At 34.5% G+C, this 23,491-nt stretch overlaps 1 protein-coding gene across 2 annotated transcripts in view; it reads right to left on the reverse strand.

The window, feature by feature from the left end:
- Window positions 1-23,491, reverse strand: part of LOC128982788 (DNA polymerase alpha catalytic subunit) — a 255,111-nt gene that overhangs the window by 70,554 nt on the left and 161,066 nt on the right. For both annotated transcript variants that reach the window (XM_054401789.1, XM_054401790.1), the window contains 4 exons: window positions 19,457-19,731; window positions 14,710-14,826; window positions 3,615-3,795; window positions 2,384-2,508 (listed from right to left, as the gene is read on the reverse strand). In XM_054401789.1, coding sequence (XP_054257764.1) covers window positions 2,384-2,508; window positions 3,615-3,795; window positions 14,710-14,826; window positions 19,457-19,731 — 698 coding nt within the window. The remainder of the gene's footprint in view (window positions 1-2,383; window positions 2,509-3,614; window positions 3,796-14,709; window positions 14,827-19,456; window positions 19,732-23,491) is intronic.

Here is a 23,491-nt window from a genome sequence, read left to right on the forward strand (position 1 = left end):
AAAAACTACTTCATCAGACTTAAAAATATTATCTGATAATTCGTAATCCATTAATTGCTGCGCATTAATTGTTGAACAATAAATTTTAGTGTAAAATTCAGCTAATTGAACATCAACAAACTGTGTTTTTACCTAACCGGGAACTTCAGTTGTAACTTATGTTTGTGTATCGAAAGTAATGTTTATGTCAGGAAAGGTGAGATGATCACTATTTGTTTTTGTCTTTTGAACTATTGAAAACAGAGTGATGACAAGTTTTTGTATCAACTTTGTCGGGGAAATAAATATGTGCACTCGAGTTTGAGCCTAAATATATCTGAGATGAATTATCCGATTTTGTTGAAACAAAAATTAAATATAAGATGGTTTAAATACATTTTACGTGGCGTCAATTAAAAAATTTTCGTTAACCAGAAAAAATTATATAGTTGAAAGATCCTAAAATGTACCGGTTTTTAAGAAACTCTGCACTAACACTGAAGTTTAAAATTTATTTGTAAACAAACCACTGAGCCGATCTTTCTGAAATTTTTATGGCTTATTGGTAGGTTCATTGTTAACATTTCTATGCATTTAAAAAAAATTATTCACAATAGTTTTTATGCTGCTGTTAATTTTTAAAATGTATGCTAACATCGTTAATAAGACACTGAAAATTTTGTTCAAAATACCATCGTGTTTGCCGTGACACAAGAAATAACACTAATATGACAGATTTTATAATGCGAACAAAGGTGGTTTTTAAACAGATTTATATTTGTAGAAAAAAATTTCTCCCGTGACTGGTAGCGGGCCGCCTGGTGTTTGTACGATATTTCCCAGCCGGGCAGGAGCGCGTGCGAATCTACGACATTGCCGATGTGTACCTGGCCACCACACTGACATTGCTTCAGTATTCACTCATGGCAAACTAATGAGCAAATCATTATTTAGTTATAAATTTACTAACAAAATATTCACTAGTCATGAAACAAATACATTATAATAAGATAACTACAAATATAAATCTACAAATTAAAAAACACCTTTGTTCACTGCGAACGCCTGTTCAGAGCGGCAAGCCTAGTCATCACTAACAGAGTAACAGACGAGAAAGAATCAGCGACACCAATTTTGAAAAACAACTTCTTTTAAAGTTTAATAGGCATTTAAAGTAAATTTTGTTGTAGTAATGAATGTTTTTACATTACATGTAATGTAAATGTGACGATGTTTAATTAATATTTAATTAAAACAAAATAATTAGTAACCAAGATGTGTCATTATTTTATTACATATGAAATCCTTTAAAACAACCGTCCAACAAACAGCTATCTTCTACAAATGTCGAAAACTAACTTTATTTTCTATCAGTTAGTTTTTCAACTAACTAATAACTTCTATCAGTTACTTTTTATTGGACTAACTTCTAACTTCTAACTAGTTAGAAATTTTGACTAACTTTCCCAACTATGGCCCTGACCATGAAACCGAAAATCCTTATGGCTGGGTTTGAGAATAGAGTGTCAAGAAAATTTACGGACAATTTCAAGATGTTAAGAGGAATGTTTAAATACACAAATATATGGGCGTTTTCCAGATGTAAATGGCTCGGATGGACAGGCTATGCGTGGAGAGAGGATACACCAACTTTAAAAAAATGTATTTCAAGGAGTATTACAAGTAAGACGACCACTTGGAGGACCAAGCAACGAAAGACTCCTCTAGACTGGGATCAACACTAGAAGAGGCAAGGGATAGAAGAGAATCGGAGGACAAAATCCTATAAAGGTTTCAGTGGCCACTGCAATGTATGCAATGTATGCAATGAAAGGTGATATGTAGCTACTGTACTTTAAACCAGTGTGTGTGAACCGACGAATCTCAATTCAAAGTTTTTCAAATCAACAATCGCTGTTTTATTGTAAAATTATCTTATCTAAAATGTATATCGTATAGGCCTATAATCGGATGAAAGAAATAGGTGGTCAAGTGATTGTTTACAAGATGATTTCCCCTATTAAAACTGCCACAATTTTTCTCTATGCGTTTAAACTAGCTGTTTTGAATTATTATATCCAGTTTTAATCGACTGCTTGATTTCCGTATGTAGGACGGGCCAACAGCTAGTATAGATTATTTCTTAAATTAAAATATTTTTGGAATACTTGACAACTTACAAAATATACTTCTGCTGAACATACTTCAGAAAAAGGGAATACAGGAGTTTTTTGATTCAATAATTTTTCCTTGCTAAAATACCAGTCACAGCATGTACTCAAAACAGTCAAAACGTTCTATAAGGCCATTTCATAGTCTGATATCATGACAAAAACTAGACATAAAAACTTGAATGAACTTGAAAATTGAATATTTAAATATGTAGTTAGCCGATTGTACTCACCTTAGGATTCTTTTTGCCATACTGTTTATCAGGAATGATATAATCCTTTTCTGTAAAGGCATGGAGCAACAGAAACTCGTTCCTTTCAGCTCTGCCTCCCATGAGTGTTCGAGACATCACATTTCCTGCAAGGTACAAATTAGTCAAAATACATTTAATTTTTTTACACGGGGTGTCCCGTTAGTAATCAGCCAAGCTCTGGGAAATGGTTTTGTGGGTCAGAATAAAAAGAAAATAAAGAATATGAAAATTTGTCCAAAAATTAAAAATAAAGAAAACACTATGTTAACTGGATAACCTCAATTTTGTTTTTTACATAAACATATCTTTGAATTTTTCTAAACGATATTTATAAACCTTGTTATGTATTTCAAAGTAAAAGTGACCTATCTTAGAAAATATTAAGTTGAAATAAAAGAGCTGAATTGATGAAAAAAAAGTAAAGATAATTTGTATTTAGCATTTTAAAAACCTAGTTGTAAAAATTAAAATGGCCGCAATTACGAAATTTGAAGTTGGGCCAACTTATTTTTTCCTTATTAGGTATATCTTTTAGTTTAAAATTCACACCAAGTTTTATAAAGATCAATTTTTAAAGCTCAAAGATAAAATGTTTATGTAAAAATACAAACAAAACGGAAAATACCTGGTCAACAAAATGATTTTTAAACAATAATAATTCTTGCTTTTCTCTCCATTCTGACTCACAGAACCATTTCTTGGAGTTTGACTGTATACTTACAGGACACCCATAATATGATACAGTGTACAATAATAGGCTAACAAAGTATTTCCAATAAAGAAAACACCCTGTATGTCTTGGCAACTAATGTGATGAGACTGTTTAGTTTTTTTAACAAGTTAGGTTGGATTATCATTAAATTTTAGCAAACAATGTTCTGAAACAAATTTGTCAAATCATGACTCCAGTTTCTAAAAGGGCCTAACTGTAATCCTGAATGACTGTGCTGTACTGTTAATACTGTTCAATGAAATGGTGACCATACAAAGTAGGTATTTTAAGCCAAGTATGAATGGAGATGAGTGTATGTAAGAGATTTGCATAATAGATCAAAGTAGGCCTACTGTTGTTTTGGTTAGGTTCAATATATGAATCTTTCAATATTGTTTACGTTCCTGCCAAGGAATTCATGTTAAAACTGTGGTTTGGAGTTTAAAAAGCTGGCTTATAGTTCACTTGAAACAATATTCTCATTAATTATTCACTTACCTGCAATGTTAGTTATCTGAAGAGCCAAGGGGATGACATTCATTTCGTACATTAGTTTGAGAATGTAGACAGAGTCCATCATGGTGGCCCAAATAACCTCCAACAAGGTTTTGCTAGAGCTGTAGTGTCCTTTGACTTCATCTGGAGCCAGATCCAACCTTTCCTCTTTTATTTTCAGTACCTTAACATTACAAAATTCTATCAACTCTACTAAATCAGACTTTAAAAAATCAAGGAGTGTTCCAGGAGGATTCAAGAAAAATCCGTCAATATTATGTACTACTATCAGAAGTTTTTATTAAGCTTCATCACACACACCATTTGTATACTTAATAAAAGCCTTCAAAAGATAAAAAAAATAACATAATACATTAAACTGCTATATTGAAAATAATGTACTTAATTTTAATCATCAACTCTTAGGAACTTTTACTTTGAAAAACTCTTTCTAAGGAATAAAATTATATTATTCTCTATAATATATACAGAGCGGTTTTGACGTCACCGGTAATCGTTTACCAAGACCGCGGCGAAAACATCCTTGGAATTTCTATAGAAAAATGTGAAGAAAGACTTAAAATAAAACAAACAAAGTTGACTGATAAAACTAGGGATGGACGAGATTGGATTTTTAGTTCGAGGCGAGATTTTTTATTTCTCATAAAATTTCGAGATGAGATCGAGACGGGATTTCCCTTCTCATACACAACGGGAAATGCACGTTCAAAATTTTTACCTGATTTTGTAACATTGTTAGATGACTGTTTAAATACAAAAATAATGATAATAGGCAAGAATATTTACAATCTTTTATTAAAAAACATCAGCATAACATTTTTTTATTAATCACGCCTAACTTATTAAAAATGCCTACGATTAGGAAACATAGTGATATCAGTTAGGATAGAGTTAAACTTATCCTAAAATAAAATAAATCATAAAATAAAAGCAATATTAATTTTTATAAAATAGTTACTTGTTTTGACTTTTTATAGTAATAAAACATTCCTCACACAGCTTACACTTAACAAAACTTATCAAATGTTATTAAAGTAATAATTACATTTAAAGAATTAATTAAATAAGAACGCCTTCGCAAAGGAAACACAACTACAACACGCTCCTGTATTGCGGGTATTGCATTGACTTTCTGCAGGCGTTTTTAATTTTTTTTTAATTTTTTTTTTTATTCTCGTCTCGATAAAAATCTCGGCCAAAAAGAAATCTCGTCTCGTGTAACAAGATTTAAAATTTCCCGAAATTTCGAGACTTGACCATCCCTAGATAAAACTATACAAAAGTGTAAGATGAAAGAAGCAAAGCCATTTTCCTTACCTATATTGCCAAATTTGAAACTGACATTATGAATGAAAATTATGAAATTGCGGGGGAGTATTAAAGAACTTTCATCAAGTCTGTATAATGTGATATTAATTATGTAACATATGGCGATATTTACTTTGTGTAATTATTCAGTTCTCTTTGTTGTGTTTCCAAGTTTTGTACTTAAAGATATTAAAAGTGTATTTCAATTCAACACAAATCTTAAGGTTTCTTAATTATAGGTCGGCCGGTTAGAAAGCGTCCTCCTCGTAGCATTGGTGCGAGAGAGAGATACCGAGCTGTGGGAGTGAGACAGACTATGGCTCTTCCCCCACTCCGCTGCCGCCCCACCCCCAACCTTCCCGAACACAGCTAATCAAATTAAATTATACAGCTGATCAAAATGTAAACAGCTACGTTCTTCATAACTTGAGAAAACAGGTCCTGCAAAATATTGTATAGCCTAAATCGCATCAATATTTGAGCATCATGAAATGTTATTATATCATTGTGTAAGCAGTTCCATTTGGTAATACAGGATTACAACTCCCACGACACCGGGGCGGCGCCGTGTCGGTGTCGTGTCGTGCAGTGTGAAAACGGCCATTGGCGGAGAGGGGGAACATACCCTCCCTCGCCGTTACCTCCCCTACATGCGCTAAAAATTTAGCGCAGGTCGTTTTCTAACCGGCCGACCTATAATAGCTGTTCTGAAAGTGAACCTCAAACTCACAATTATTACATAATTTGACAATGTCACCTGTTTTTTAGCTATGCCACATGTATAAAACGTTATGTGACAATAAAGAAATATTTATTTTTTAGTGTTAATATTGCAGGATATTAACTTTGACACTACAAATACAATAATCTCATTCTGTGCTAATCCAATTATATTTTCATATTGAATTTCCTTTATTTTGAGAAAAAACTGTTTAAGTTAAATAGTCCAGTAAATAGAGAAAAAAATAGGGGGGTTAACTTACAAACCGTCCGGTCGTTCTAAATTTTTTATATGTTGTCTAGGATGGTAAGTAGGTGTAAAAAATGCAAAATGCACAATTCTCCTCCCTCTGCGCCCACCACCGTACTTTTTAGAGATTTTCACCTATATCTCCGTTTTGGTGCGTTTTAGCAAAAAATATGTAAAGACAATTAAATGTCCTATAATACAAGTTTAACAATTTGTTTCTAGGACTTGTGGATACGAAAATATTAAACTTTTTAACAATAAAAATCTAATTTTTTAGATATTTTGCCAAATTTCTAACTTTAGATCGCTGTAATTCAGTAATGAATGGCCTATTCCAGGAAAACAAGTATTACAATCAAATTTATAAAGAATTATATTACCTACAAAATGCTTCTATTTTTTAGTCCAACTGTTTGATTTGGGGCTAAAAAACAAACAAAACAAATTAAAAGAATTGGTCTATTTGTTTGCTTTTGTGACTTAAAAATTCACAAACTATTTTTCAATTTTTTGCTTTAATTTTCAGTTAATAAAAACTATACTTACTGTACTTACATGTAACAGTGCAATGCTCATGATACAACTACTACATTTTCCTTATAAATACCCACTGGTGAGAGGAAGTGTTCAATTTCAAACAACCCACCAACAGCACAGCAAGTACATTTTTAAATATTCATTTATTTAAACAAAATAATATCAAATACTGTAATAATCTTTACAAACATTTAATAAAATAAGTTAACTAATAACTAATGAAGTAAAATAACCAACATATTAGAACACTAATTACTTAAGCTTCGCTCGTTTAGTAGGGCGTGAGAGAATTAAGACAGAGTCTTCATTGTCCTCCTCAAGTATAGGCTCGTCTAAAACGAAGCGGGAAAGTGGCGGGAGCGGGAAGGGGGTGAGTGACCGGCGGTAACCAGCGACAGCGGTACGTGGCGGGAAAGAGGTAGCCCACACCGAAGCTGCAGGCAGCGGAAAGCGGGACGACTCCTAAGTAGAATAAAAATGATAATATGTTTGTAATGACACGTTTAATGAGAAGAAAGCAGATCCCAATGCATTTGAAATAGGAAATATTTTTGTTATTTCTCGTTTTCTGGTAGATTTTGACGTAATCTACTATTTTCCCGACCCCCTGGGACCAAGCCTTTAATTTGAGCCCTCTCCCATCATCCTGTGAGCTGTCAAACTCTCACAATTTTGATAAATACAAATCCCTTACAGAATTAATAATATAGATTTATTTTACTGTTAAACCAATGTTTGCTCACAATTCCCTCAGTATTTTGGGAATTAAGTTTTGGTAGGAGAGAGTCAAGTAGTCAAGAAGCTAAAGATAGGTTTTTGATTCTACAGCAACGGGGTATTAGTATACTTGTACAAACTTACTTGATTTGTGCATTTCTTTGCCGATATCCTCCCACGATATCCGATATCCTTCTTTATATTCTTGAAGTCCTTATGATTCAAGTCATAAAGTACTGGATATAAATAAACTAGGGATGGTCAAGTCTCGAAATTTCGGGAAATTTTAAGTCTCGTTACACGAGACGAGATTTCTTTTTGGCCGAGATTTTTATCGAGACGAGAATAAAAAAAAAAGAAAAAAAAAAAAAAAAATTAAAAACACGCCTGCAGAAAGTCAATGCAATACCCGCAATACAGGACCGTGTTGTAGTTGCGTTTCCTTTGCGAAGGCGTTCTTATTAATTAATTCTTCAAATGTAAATATTACTTTAATTATTTTAATAACATTTGAGAAGTTTTGTTAAGTGTTAGCAGTGTGAGGAATGTTTTATTACTATAAAAAAGTCAAAACCAGTAACTATTTTATAGAAATTAATATTTTATTTTATGATTTATTTTATTTTAGGATAAGTTTAACTCTATCCTAACTGATATCACTATGTTTCCTAATCGTAGGCATTTTTAATAAGTTAGGCGTGATTAATAAAAAAATATTATGCTGATGTTTTTTAATAACAGATTGTAAATATTCTTGCCTATTATCATTATTTTTGTATTTAAACAGTCATCTAACAATGTTACAAAATCAGGTAAAAATTCTGAACGTGCATTTTCCGTTGTGTATGAGAAGGGAAATCCCGTCTCGATCTCGTCTCGAAATTTTATGAGAAATAAAAAATCTCGTCTCGTCTCGTCTTGAACTAAAAATCCAATCTCGTCCATCCCTAGTTTTATCAGTCAACTTTGTTTGTTTTATTTTAAGTCTTTCTTCACATTTTTCTATAGAAATTCCAAGGATGTTTTCGCCGCGGTCTTGGTAAACGATTACCGGTGACGTCAAAACCGCTCCCGAACCGGGTCCCGAAATTTCGGGAATTTTTCGGGGAAAAAATATTCCCGATTATCGGGACGGGATTACATTTGACTCGGGAATTTTTCGGGACGGGATTTGGTCCGATCGTCGGCGATTTTTCCGCTTCGCGAGTGCCGATAATGCCTTTATTGCGAGCGATAGGTCCGCGAACGCAGGAGACGAAGTCATACCGACGATCGCGTCGTGACCGCGGAGTCCTACCGACGATCGAGCCGTGATCGCGAGTCATACCGACGATCGCGCCGTGACCGCGGAGTCATGCTAACGATCGAGCCGTGATCGCGAGTCATACCGACGATCGCGCCGTGACCGCCAGTCATACCGACGATAACCCCGTGACCGCGGAGTCATGCTAACGATCGAGCCGTGATCGCGAGTCATACCGACGACCGCGCCGTGACCGCCAGTCATACCGACGATAACCCCCGTGACCGCGGAGTCATGCTGACGATCGGGCCGTGATCACGAGTCATACCGACGATCGCGCCGTGACCGCGAGTCATACCGACGATAACCCCGTGACCGCGGAGTCATACCGACGATCGCGCCGTGACCGCGAGTCATACCGACGATCGCGCCGTGACCGCGGAGTCATGCTGACCATCGAGCCGTGATCGCGAGTCTTACCGATTATCATGCCGTGACCGCAGAGTCATACCGACGATAACCCCGTGACCGAGGAGTCATACCGACGATAACCCCGTGACCGCAGAGTCATACCGACGATCGCGCCGTGACCGCGAGTCATGACGACGATCGCGCCGTGACCGTGAGTCATGACGACGATCACCCCGTGACCCGCGAGTCACAAGTTACTATAGGTACCTGTAAATTGTTACCAATTTTTTGGCTTTTATAGATCAGTGCCACAAATGGTAAAAATTGATTTCGTATGTCTTTTTTGGTAACTGCAATACAGTACTTTCTTTTTATGCACAGAAAAAAATCCCGTCCCGTCCCGTCCCGAAAATTGGGAAGGAAATAAAAATCCCGTCCCGTCCCGTCCCGAACTAAAAATTCAATCCCGTCCATCCCTACCTAAAATAAACATATTCCACCAACTGTTCAGTGAACAACACACTGGAATCATCCTCAGACATCTTCGCTAACGTCTCGATACCAAATGAGCCATGTACCCATGTGGTCCCACGGCAGTACGAGCGGGGAAATCCAACATGTTTCAAACCGGCGGGACGATTGAACAACGCTGGGGGACGGCGGCAGCAGTACCGCTCTAGCATGGGTGTTCACATCTACCACCATGTGTTTTAAAATCCCGCACAGGAATTCGTCCCGCCACCGTCCCGCTCCCGCCGCTTTCCTGCTTCGGTTTGGACGAGCTTTATAGGAGTTAGTAAATAAGTTTTTCGTCGTCGACGGTGACTTCATTCCTGTTGTTGCATTCTTGGCTACCACACACTTTGCAAAGGATGGAACAACTTAGGCCCGCCTTTCAACAGCCACACGCTCCCATACAGCCTGTTGTGCATCTGCATGAGATGGTGTTTAGCAGGTTTGGGGGAGCAGCGTCTCTACTCATTCTGATGTGTTCCAGTCAAAAATTTAGATTTGTTATTGTAAAAAATATTTTCGTATCCATAAGTCCTAGAAGCAAATTATTATACATATATTATAGGAAATTTAACGATTTACAACATTGACATTACTTATTTTTAGGGGTCTGCGGTGCACCGAAAAAGTCGGTACGGTACAAGCTTAATTACCGTCATCGGTTCGGTACAGCATTTTACGCGGTACAAATTTGGTTCGGTACAGCCTATTATAATAATAAATTACTTATCAGTAGTCAAAGTAGTTGGTTCTGAGCACATAAAAGTGTTATCAGACGTTTGTTTACGATCTTCATAATTTATTACGAGGTTATGATGCAATAAAAAACCCATTAGCAGTCCCAAATCCATTAACATTTTATCACGACAATAATTATTGTATTCAAGTACTTCCAAGAACTGTTGAGTTTTATCACTTTTATTCCTTTACGACTTTCCCCAATTCTATTTTATCATAAAAATAATAGTTTTATGATGACCGTAAATTTTATCTCTAATTCAGTCAGTATTTTCGTGAATATTCTATTTGCTGCTGGCCATTGTGCCATAAAACTTGTAAATAATCTACAATCCTATTTTATAAGTTAAGATATTTGTTATGGATATTTTATCTTTCTATTGATGAAACCACAAGCGTAGTAGTTGTTGTTTGCATTTTTTTCCTTATGTAAGCCTACTCGGTCTTAAATTATGTCATTGCATGTTCTGTATCTTGTCTTATATTGTTGGATGTGGCTGTTAAGATTTGAATTTTTTTTGTTTCCTATATTTTTTTATTGTGTTGAAGGTACTTTATGCAATCTAAATCTTATGAACTAGAATTATGATAGTGATTTTGCTACCCTAATTGTAACCTCCTCAATTTATATAGGCCATCCTAAATAATTAGGTCTAGGCCTGGGTCTTTTGACTCTTTGGAAGAGCTTTAAAATATACTAAGAAAATTGGATTGAGTCTAGGATAAACTAATGATTGATATGTGTGGATGTTAACTTTGTAAATGAAAATACAATAATATTACTCTGTTGTAATCCAAATTTTAGTTTCAGAAAAAAACTTTGCAAGAGATGTATCCATCTTATAATTAGTTTTCAAGCTGATAAAAAAGACGCTCTTTGCCATTTTACTTAATTACTTATTTGTCATCTGTTGAATGTGAACAGCTGGCAACTACACCGTTTTCATATTGAATGCTTTTATATGTTTTTAAAAGTTTAAAAAATAATTAAACTAGACATTGTGTTGGTTGGAAATGAAATAATTTACCAGTTGTGTGAAATTATCTTGTAAATTAATGCTTCAAACATGTTTATTCCTAAACATTCTTATCCTGATTTTAAAACCACTTTATCATGTCTATTCAAAGTTTTTTAAAGTAAAATAGGAAATAGGTAAAGCCTTTATCTTAACTGTGTTGATATTTTTCTTGACACAATCCTCGTAGGAGTAAAAGGTTTTAATAATGTGAGGTACAGTAAATGTTGTTAGTTAAACCATGAATGTAGGAAAATATTCATTTTCAATGGATAAAATTAATGCAATGTCAATGTATTAAAATTAAAAATAACGGTTTGAATACAGTTCTGAGAAGAAAACCGCAAACATACGGGTAGCCGCATACCGTACCGATTTTGTACCGAGAACAGAGGTACAAAATATTGTGCCGTACCGAACCGTACCGACCTTAAATTTTCTGTACCGCAGACCCCTACTTATTTTTCTTATTTTGATCTTATTTTGTTTAAATAATTGAATCTTTTAAAATTTACTTGCTGTGTTGGTGGGTTGTTTGAAATTTAACCTCTCACTTAGTGGATATTTGTAAGGGGAATATATACCTGCATCGTGAGAATTGCACTGTTACATGTAGTAAGTACAGTAAGTATGGTTTTTATTAACTGAAAATTAAAGTTAAAACTGTAAAAAAATTTATGAATTTTTAATTTACATAAGCAAAAAATAGACCCATTCTTTTAATTTGTTTTGTTTGTTTTTTCAGCCCCAAACCAAACTTAGAAAAAGAAGCAATTTTAAGGTAATTAAATTTTCTATAAATTTGACTGTGATACTTGTTTTTCTAGAATAGACCATTACTGAATTACAGCGATCTAAAGTTAGAAATTTGGCAAAATATCCAAAAAATTAGATTTTTTTTGTTAAAAAAATTAATTTTTTTTTTTAATACATAAGTCCTAGAAACAAATTGCTAAACTTATATTATAGGAAATTTAACTGTCTACAACATTGACGTTACACATTTTTTGCTAAAACGCACCAAAACGGAGATATAGGCAAAAATCTCTAAAAAGTACCGGTTTTTTTTTATTTTTCCAATATGGCGGCGGGCGCTGAGGGGGGAGAATTGTGCATTTGGCATTTTAAACACCTACTTACCATCCTAGACAACATACAAAATATTTAGAACTACCGGACCGTTTGTAAGTTAAAAAACCTCTATTCACTGGACTAAAAGTTTTAAATTGTAAATGTTGACTGTAAATTAATATTTTGTATAAATAGTGAGTAGGTAAAATGTAGGTACACTTTTCTTTATTTCATGGGTTCTAATTATTGTTCAGTAGTTTAGCTTGTTGATTCAAACAGTTTAACCTACTAATAAATTATTTAAACATTAAACGACCCTATATTTATAAGACTACTAGCAGTTACCCGGCGCATGTTGCTGCGCTAAACAACTATTATTTCAAATGGTAATTTGTTCTTTACTATGAATAATAAAAGTGTATACCAAAAATTAAAATACATAGAATATTTGACTTAATTGCCATTGGATAAACAATGTTTTTTGTTTTTTCTAGAGATGTGCGAATAGTGATTTTTAGGTTCGAATCTAATATATTTTACTATTCCGAATATCGAATATTTACAAGGGAATATTCAATCGAAGAGTTTTTAAGTTCAATTGAGTTTGAGATCAACTTAAGACAGCATGTTATGTAAGTATAATACAATGTAAGCCTACAAAAACTATAATTTATGTAATCAAAAATAAAAAGGTACCTATATGATTGTGTTTACTTATTTATATCACCGTTTCCTTTTTCCCCTACCATTAATAATGTATCATTCATGACCCAGGCCTTAGGGGAGCGAGCCGGCGTAGTGGTTAGAGCGCGGGACTTCAGTCAAGTCCCCGCCAAGTCACCAATGGATTTTATCTAAGTGATAATGCCGCAACCCCTAGGTCTAGCCTGAAGTAATGTGAAAAACAATCCCAGGCTCGTGCCTAGCATCGTAGGAAAAAACAAAACAAAAATGACCAGGCCTTGGTATAGTGAGGTTTTTAGTTGGTGGTTTTTTAAATTTTCTGTTAAAATTCTGTATTCTGAAAAATTAAATAATGACCAATCATTTACTGCTGTATTGTACTGTAGAACAGATTTTCCTGCCTTAAATAAAGAAATCACAACCTCCATAGCATAAAATGAAAACAATTTAGCCTTACTTCCTCAACCTTTAACATAATTTTATGTTACATAATAGGCACCTACTTGCGCCATACCAACGCCGAAACCAAGTCGACCACGTCCAAAAATGTGCGTTAAGAAATGGTATGTTATTTTAGATGATTGAAGGAAAAGAAAAAATATCACAGATGCTGAAATATAGCTAAATTTGGAGTAATATCAAGACGAATGTACAGATAGTGTGACAAAAAAATTGTATCAATAGGCCTACTTTTTACCACGACAAAAATATATGCTACACATTTTTTTTAAAGTAAAATATTATTAAAAGCAAATGAAATAGGGTTTTACACGGTACCTTTACATGAGTAGAGAAAATTTGTATTTAAATAAGTAATTTAAACAAAATCAAAGAACAATTTAAACAAAAACAAAGAACGAACAACCAAAAATCAATTTAAAAAAACCGAACCGAAACCGAACCGATAAAATCAGCAACTGGCCCATCACTAATTTATTCACAAATTATGCCAGTAAGCGGTGTGGAGAATCATTGCGGCGTGCACGTTAACTAGGAGCTGTAGCCTACCTAAAAATGGCCCTTACTTAAAAAAGGATCCTCGTATAATATATCTAATTTCACATTTCAATGACAGATTATCTGGGAAATCACTCAAACAAACTAATCATTCAAACATCCCAAAACAATTATTGCAAATAATGAACTCTCTACTTTAATGAAAAGTCACAAATTTATTATTGTTGTAATCTTAGGGTTTAAAACACCCGAACTTCATCTGCTTCATCAACTATTCTTGTTCAAAAACAGAAAGAGATGAAACACCATAGCTTTTTAAAGACATATGTTTTAGCTTTGTACCTGTTACAAACAAACAATATATTACTCTATGAGTAAATTATCAACCCAATATTGATGATGACTATAGTAACGGTTACTACTCGATGGGGAGAATGCCAATAAATCCTATGTAGGTATCATCATTGACTATTGGATACTGAAGGTAGACATCCCATCTATATGGACCAGCTGTAGCCAAATTTTTATTAAAAAAGAACGTAGTTGTGTGGACCAGTCACAGAATGCGCTAATGTCTAAAATTCGATTTTATACCTTTTTTTTTTTTTTTTGCTGACTAGGTTAATGGGTCATAACAGTTACTATAGCTCACCCTACGTCATTCCCTAAGTTTGACTTCGTAAAAAAGTTTGTGTATTTAACAGAATTTAGTAATTTAGATCAGCGCAATCTGTCGGTGGCTCACATCAACTACGATTTTGAAAAAATATCTGGCTACAAAATTAACATGGCGATGGAATGTCTAGTTGTAATAATAGTCAAAGGTATTGTTGTAAAGAAGGTTTGAAAAACTCTTGAAAACTCTATTTAAAGCATCTTGATATTTAGTGTTTTGCTGTGTTTTTTACTTACAGATTGGCAAAGAGTTCCCAAGTCGTAACTTCGGGCTCGGATCAACTCTTTAGCTGAAACCTTGACATCACAGACCAAGCGTCCACACATGGGATATCTCTCAACCTGGAATCTCGCCTATCAACAAACAACTTTTTAAAATCCAAACAACTAAAGCATAATTTACCTCAGACCCAAATCTATATAATTAATATACTACATGAAACTTTGTCGGTTGAACTCCTCCGCCATATCTTAACCGATTTAATCCATTGACGTCTCATTGGAAAGACGTGTCGCGTAGATTTGCAAACTGACCTTACATTTTTGAAAATGTCCCTTGGGCTCTGCCCCAGTGGCTGTTAAAGTCCCCATGTTATCCTTATGAAGAACATAATTGTTTACATTTTGATCAGCTGTAAAATTAAATTGCTGTTATTTATTTTTCAATTACACACTTCAATCAAATCACTTTTACTCTGCTTTCCACTGACACTGACAACTGCACTAGTGTTGAGGGAGACACATTCTGCGTAACTGCAATGGCCAGGTACTAGATGAGGTGGTGGACTGGTCTGCTGCTCACTAGGCCTGCTGGTCTCGATGGTCGGGGACTGGCTTGACAAGGGTTGCTCACTCAGAAGGGAGGTGACACTAGAGACTGTGTTGAAATCTTCCATTGACGATAGCGATCGACCAAAAACAGATGTCTCCTACAAGTGTTGGCTAGCAATTATATTGCGTAGCCGTTTGACAAAAAAATGATGAGGCATCCCACTCCACAGTAACCTTTTGGAGTTCTGATGATAACTCACTACCTCCACCAATGCACCAGTCTTTTTTTGGAAGTCAGTTAGATTTTTAATAAAGTGACTAGGTGAAATCAAATCCCTTACGCAACCCATTGCAGAGCATACCAGTTTTTTAAATCCCTTTTTCTGAAAATCTTTAGTAAGTTCGTTGAAAGCTGTGTCGTAATCGAAATGGGTTGGCTTGTTGAAGTACTCCAACTTAGTTATGAGGCTATACACACCAGCACCCTCAGCACTTTTCTGATATGCTAAGAAATTGTTAATACAGTTTTCCTTTGTGGGTCTTCCAAAAATTTTTCGAAATGTAGCTGCCACACCAGCAGTCATATTTCTTGGACTTTCTAGGTCTGCCGATATTGTATGTGCAAAAGCAACATATTCCATCTGTTGGTATTTCCTTATCGTCCTTCATGTCCATATCGATGACTGAGATTGGTTCTTCATTCTCTCTGTTGATTTCTGGTCTTGAAATGTTTATTGGGGTTGGGGTATTTGCTTTTTACTAAGATAATTATGTTTTTTATTTTAAATTTCATTTATTTTATGTTATTTTGATTTATTACAGTTTTCTGACATTCATTTGATTGAGCTCTTGTTTTTACTTGCATGCCACTGACTGAAAACATAGATTATAATACGTGCCAACTCTTGCTTACCTTTAACATTCAAATGAGGGCTATGAGTCGTGAAGTGACTTTTTTTTATATTCTTAGGTAAATTAAACTTAAGTTTTTCAGCCTCACTTTAATACTTTTCAATGAAATGGCGACCATACAAAGTAGGTATTTCAAGCCAAGTATTAATGGAGATGAGTGTAGGATGAGTATTTGTCTTGTAGTCTTGTTAGTGACTAAGGCCGACTTATTCCTTAGACACAGCTGTTAATTAATAGCCCATACAGCTAATGGCAACTAAGGGACCTACAGTTATAGTGGAGTCCAAACCACATATTTTGCCTTGGTATATACGAATGGGTCTAATTTTAAGGGTAGCACTGCAGATAGTTGTAGTACTCACTCGTGCGGACGTTAATCCACACCAGGAAGTATAGCATCTACAGTGCATGCCTATAAATATCCACAATTCGTAACCTCCTAGCAGCTGGATTACAGGACGACGCCACCCATCCCAGTTTTATTTATTATTATTATTATTATTTAGAACTATCCACTGTCAATTCCTAAATGTAATTATTTACTATATTAATATTTGTATTCTGTGCACTATGCAATGGAGTGTCATATCTTTTCGGGATTGTGCACACAAAAACAGGCCTGGTGCTACTGACCAAAGACAGTTTTTTTTTTTCTAGGTTACTGTATACATCAGTAAAATCATTGTTTAAGCTGTCATCGCTACCACCTAGAAATACAATTGGGTTCTTTGGTTCAATTGTGGATGAGTAAATGACTTGATTCAAAGTTGTGTTGGCTCTGACATAGCTGAATGTGTTGAGTTTATTTGAACTGATTTGGGAAATCATCAGTGGAACAGAGCTTCCCTGACTGTCAGAGCAGAAAGTAATGTCAGTAGTAGGGACATGAGCCTCATTTTGAACTCTCTTTCTGACGGATCCATCCTTTTTCGCCTTTCCCTCTTCTTGTAGGTACCAGTGCTTCGTTTCTCATAAACAGACTGATTAGCTTCTCTCATGTCTTCAAAACTGTCTTGGTTTTCATCTGTTATCTCTTCCAAAGCTTTGAACCTGTTAATTACTGTTAATTCAGTAGCTATTCGGTTGTTTATTCGGTTCTTTGTTACCAGTTTTTTTCTTAACTGTGGTCCAGGTGTCTTTTGATTCACTAACATGGCACTCAGATGAACTCTCCTTTCATATGTGATGTTTCATTTTCCAGTATACTATGTGTGGTTTTATTGTTCAAAGATGATTATTTATCATGTAAGCCATGCAACCTCTCTTGCGAATCAGCTCAGCTTCATCAAATTGCATGCTCAGTAAATTAGTTGGTATTCCTTGTCCTTTTTTAATGTGTTGTATCGCTAGTTCTATCGCCATTATTGAATAAATCCCGCAGTCGTAACTGTTAATCTGCTTCTGACAGTCTATAGCTAGAAGTTCTGGTGTCGGCTTTGTCACTTCGAGATAAGCTGTTATTTTCTGTAAAACGGCTTTTGCATGGTCAACATTATGGTTAATTAAAGAGTCATAGTGGAAGAATTTGTTGGTCTCCTTGTCAAAAAATAAAACACTCCAGTGTGATCCTTCAAAATCATTCAGATGGTTTGCATCGTTTATTGGCATTATAAAAAAGTTTTTATGAATAAAATCAGCATGATTCAGCAAATGGTTGTAGTCATTGAGCAACTTAATGCCATACACAACAGCAGGATTTAGTAACAGAGTGTTATAATTGGGCTGGAGAATATTAGAACTTAACATAGGTATCCAAATAAACATGCATTGTTTGGTCAGTCAGCCACTGCTTGCTGAGAAGTTCCGCACAGGTTGTTATCAGTGGAGAACTTTCAGTTTTCAGTCATTGTTGTGTTGGTATTTGTGACTATAATACATTTTTCTTTTGAAATACATTTTGTTTCATTATCAGTTAGCGTTTAAAACAAATAAAACTATATAATCATAAGCAATAGCTCATCTTCTAGTTATATAACCAAACAGTAAATCACAAAACATGAAATTAACTCTAAAAATAATAGAAGCCAACAGTGTCACCAGACATGAACTAGACACGAAAAACGAGCTTCAAAATTTACAATGGGATGGGAAGTCTACTTGTGTTGGTTAGTCTATGGTATCGCCCACCCCATATTAGGCGGGTTTCCTTATGCACACGAGTGTCGCCCGCCCAAAATCGGGCGAGTTTGTAGGCGCCAAGTTTTGTTTGTTATTTTTATATATGCGTGATCAATGCTCCAGCTTACTTATACTAACTGTTCAGCTAATTCAGGGCTTCATGGTGACTATTGGAGACGGCCATTTATTTTGCGATGATGATATATTTTTATCATTATATGTTGTTTCTCTCTGACTGAACTGAAACAGCTATCGTAAGTTAGCAAATGGCAAATTAATTGTTTACCTTGTTTTTTGGTTTTGTTTGATTGCTGTGCGTGCGTAGTGAGTTGTTCAAAATGGGTTATGATCTCCGTTCCAGTGATGTGACAAACTCCATGACTTTTATGTGATTCTTTAAGTAATTTAATTTAAGTGATATTGATGATGACAATATTGAGAATGACTTTGAGTGTAATATGGAACATTCATTGTAGGCCTAGATGTACAAATGCTTATGTAAACAAAAAACTCAGTGAACATTTTAGGCCTACCTAAACCGGTGATTGTTTTCTTCATTTAATTTAATAAAATATGTTAAAATGTATGACTTCTTGAAGTATCTTATTTTCCTTATAGGCTAACCTAATCTATGTAACCTTAATCAATAGCAATGCAGTTATCTTATTGTATAAAGATTAAATAAAAATAACGTGCTCCTTTATTTATAGGGATAGCGAGAAGCAGACATAATCTATATGTGTTATTAAATGAATTTTTAACAGATATCGGTATCGAGTGCGGAATCAAGATCGAAACCAAAGTTTTAGAATCGGAATGTATGGGAATCGACCAATTCAGGAATCAGCCCATCACTAGAATTACAGTAAATAAGTGATGGCGATGGCCATAGCAGGAGTTATTTCCAAATAGTATTTATACAGAGCAAGATAACATAATGCAAACATGAATTAATTTAATAAAATTTGCAATATTTTATTTGTCCACATGTAGGTATATTTAACTAATTTGTTCAATACAAAACAATAAAAAAGAAAAAGAACTAATTACCAACTGTGTCCTTCCCCTAAAACTGCTGGTGCTTTCTAGTTAATAAAAGCCTTAATGTGGAAGTATATTTTAGTGCACAGTTAGTGTTTTTTTGAATATTCAAACTCATAAATTATAGTCCCAATCATCTTACCTTTCCAGGAGGTGGAATGTTGGCCCGCCTCAATCGTCCAATCCTCGACCAGTTTGGAATTTTAAGGTGAGCTAGCCGATGAATTAAGACATCCAAATCTCCTGACAACAGACCATGGCCCACCACAAGGTCGGGATCTAATGTGCCAAGTTTGGCCAACAGGTAACACAAGAGAGCTCTCTCATTATTACAAAGCTCTACTTTGAGACGAGGGTCCTTCTTCAACTTGTCTTTAAGGTCAATGGGGAAAACAGTTCCTGATGGCCGGGAAAGTGCTGTAACATGATTTTGGATGCATTATTCTATCAGGCGTCGGGAAACAAATTTAGTCCACAGGTAAACATTCATATTATTAAAACAGGATTGATATAAGTACAACATATATCTGGTAAAAGTAGTAATCTGCTTTGTGTCGGGATTCTAGGATAAACAATTTAACTAATTTAGGGGTCTGCGGTGCACCGAAAAAGTTGCTACAGTACGCTTCTGAGTTAATTACCACCATCAGTTCGGTACAGTATTTTACTTGGTACTAATTTGGTTCAGTACAGCCTATAATAATTACTTTCAGCTCACTTTTGTTGGTTAGGAGCACATAAAAGGTTTATCAGATGTTTGTTTACGATTTTCATAATTTATTACAAGGGTAATGGGGCAATAAAAACCCCATTAGCAGTCCCAAATCAATTAATATTTTATCACGACAATAATTGTTGTCAAGTACTTCCAAGAGCTCAGTGAGTCAGTAGTTTAGCTCATTCAAGTTTATCACTTTTATACGTTTACGACTTCCATGATTTATTACTAGCGTAATTGTTATGAGATCACAAACCTATTTTATCATGAAAATGATATTTTTATAATGGCTGTTAAATTTGTACAAAACTGTTTTACAGTATGAAAATCGACTACTTTACTGTTACGCAAGCAATAGATTTAATTTTTAAAGAAAACGTCAGAATAGAAATACTAGAAAGGCAAAACAGTAGGAGGGTGGGAGGGGTTGGGCAATGACCTCGAAGTAGGGCGAGGGGGAAGGGGAGGGTGCAACTTGAAGCTATATTTATACTTGTACCACTTCCCTACTAGTAGAGGGCTGGAGAGACCGGAGATTGTAATAGCAGGACAATGATACAAAGTTGTTTTTCGGGAATTCCTTGCCCTTGACTTTAGATTTTCTTTTTCTGAGTATGAATTTTGAATCATCCGAAACATAATTTGAATTACTCATAACCACAAATATTGTACCGATTAAAATTCAAATCAAACAGAAAACGCGCGAAGGCAAGGACCCAACAACGGCCAATCACGTGAGCGCGGAGTGATATCAACTTGTTGACTTGTGTGGACGTCTTTCTAACGGTCACTTCACTTGGGGACCAGGCTCTGAGCCGTAATGATCGGAAATCTTTAAATTCTCCTTTTCAATTCGCAAAACTCACTTTTGGTAGTCGTAACGTGTATTTCGTCAACGAAATCAATTGTTCGATTTCCGGAGTGCATTGGTATTTGAACCGTGAAACAGCGTTTGCTAAATTACGAATTGATTAAAGAAATCGAGTCTTTAAGTTCGACGTCAACAGGCAAAATTTGTCAAATTTTGACCATTTTCGTGGAGCCAACCCCAAGTACAGTGTCGTAATTGTGTGTTTATGTGTCGTCAAAATTGTCTTCTGTGTATGTAAGTAAGTGTTTTTTGTAATTTGTATTTATATCATTAGAATGAGCCAATCTGTCCACATTCACATTTGTTAGATCATGTTTCTTGCAGGTTTCATGTCCTAGTATGTAATTCAGTCACATTGCCTTAAAGTTAGCGCCATTTACTTATTTTGAATATATACTGTGATACATTTGTAGGTGTTATTGGATTAATAATTTGGGTAAATTTTTATATTAATTAAATTTCATATTGTAAATTTTGTATTTAACTTCAATTATATCATTGTCATCTGTCTGTCACGCAATGCTGTTACAATTGTTCTTATTAAATATTTGGTTTTAAATCACTTCTAAACTACATAAAGAGATCTCTGAGAGTATTTGATTGTGTACAAATTCAGTTTGAATTAGAGCATTGTCCCGGTTGAAGGGTAGGTTTCAATACAGGCTATAAGGACAGGCTTCCATTAACGCCATAAAAAAGTCATTTTATTAACCTAAATTAAACAATCGACTCAGTAGTCGATTGTGCTGCACACAGAACTACGAATAGCCCCTTTGCATAATAAGATCAACTGGCCAGTTGTTAATAAATACACTAATTTGGGAAGCCTAATAGCCTAAAAATAGATTAAATAAATCAAACCTAGGTTAGGTTCCCGAGGCTCTGCTGTCAGTATCTCAGTAAAGAAAGTCAAAAAACCACAATCAATACTCTCCCCTATTCAATCGAAGTGTTAGTAGAGCAGGAATTTGAATTATTGTTGATTATTTGTGACATTTATAAATATTTAAAGTGACAATATACAGAGCTTATTCTTTCAACAATTTTATTAATTCTCCTATGTTTGTCTTGGTCAAGGTATTCGGCTTAACCGAACAATTGCAGTAAAATATAATATCAGTAAATTGAATATTATTATACAAATTATTACGTATTGGTTTAATCAGTGTTTGGTATTAACATTTCAGTAATACAGAATCATTGCCATTTCTTAATAAAGTTTCAACAAAGAGTACATTTTGCATTCAGAGTATTGGTATACATTTATTTACATTTTAAGAAGTGTTGAGTTTAAGATCATTGAAGGTATTTACAGGAGGACATATCAGACCTCTCACGGTCCATAAATCGGATTTCTGGGATATATAATTACCAGGGCTCAAAACAACATCTTACTTCCACTGCCAGCTCTGTGATTAGTCCTCAGTTGTCTGATTAAATTAATTAAATTTCATTTTCAAACCCCCACCAGGGGCAACTTTTTATAATACTCACACCTGTATGGAATACCTGAATTGTATTACATAAAGGTGTGAGGTGATTTTATTTGATGGAATGATCAATTAAGTAAGGAAATAAAGTAGTTGTTATTCCTTACCAAAAATATAAGTAAAGATTATTTATTTTTCTTTACAATATTTAGCATTGATTTGATATGAAATGCCAGGGACCAAAAGAAATACTCAAATTAAAATTACAGTAATGTCATGATTTTCATTTTTTTTCCAAAATACAACATTGTGCAATCATGATATTTGAGTTCATTGATGTTTATTACGCACCCGGTTTTGCTGTTTCAGAAGAGAAGCATAGTTATAAATTGATGTAGTTGAAAATAATTATTTTGTAAACCTATAAAACATTTGATAACTCATCAAGATAACTTAAAAACATCATTATTCTTTCTCTTTGTTCTTTCATTATTTCTTGGGTTTCCCTTCATCCATGAATTCAACAAATTGTAATGGTTACTAAACCCACTAGAGACTAGGAAGCATTATGTATCAGCTTTTAATATCACTTTTTGTTAACAAAACTTTTTTGAGTTTTATATTTTACTAGCTGTTGTATCTGTACTGGGATGAAATAGAAACATTTAATCTTTATTCTTTACATATGTTGTATAAAATATAAAATACATCTGCTAACACTTTTAGAAATAAAATTTAACCATACCACTTCATGTGATGAATGTTTATAGATTTTAGATCACATAAGTAGTGGAAACTGCCATTTTGGTTTGGATTAATTTAAAAACTTTGTATATATGATAATATAAGATCTTAGCAAATTTTCCAATAACATTTATATATACCCTCATAAATAATTGGGTCTAGGCCTGAGTCTTTTGATTCTTTGGAAGAGCTTTAAAATATACTAAGAAAATTGAATTGAGCCTAAGGTAAAAGGAACACCCAGGTATTGTGTTAGGCCTAGTTCGAAATAATTTACCAGTTGTGTGAAACTAACTTATCAAATTGTTGTTTCAAACATAATATTCATTCTTAAAAATTGTTAACCTAATTTTAAAAACCTCATCATGGCTATGACTTATCTTTAGTGATGGGTCGGTACCACTTTTTCAAAGT

The sequence above is a fragment of the Macrosteles quadrilineatus genome, unplaced genomic scaffold, assembly GCF_028750875.1.
Source record: "Macrosteles quadrilineatus isolate MER2022 unplaced genomic scaffold, UCM_ALF_1.0 Scaffold_1__1_contigs__length_201487025, whole genome shotgun sequence".
NCBI lineage: Eukaryota > Metazoa > Arthropoda > Insecta > Hemiptera > Cicadellidae > Macrosteles > Macrosteles quadrilineatus.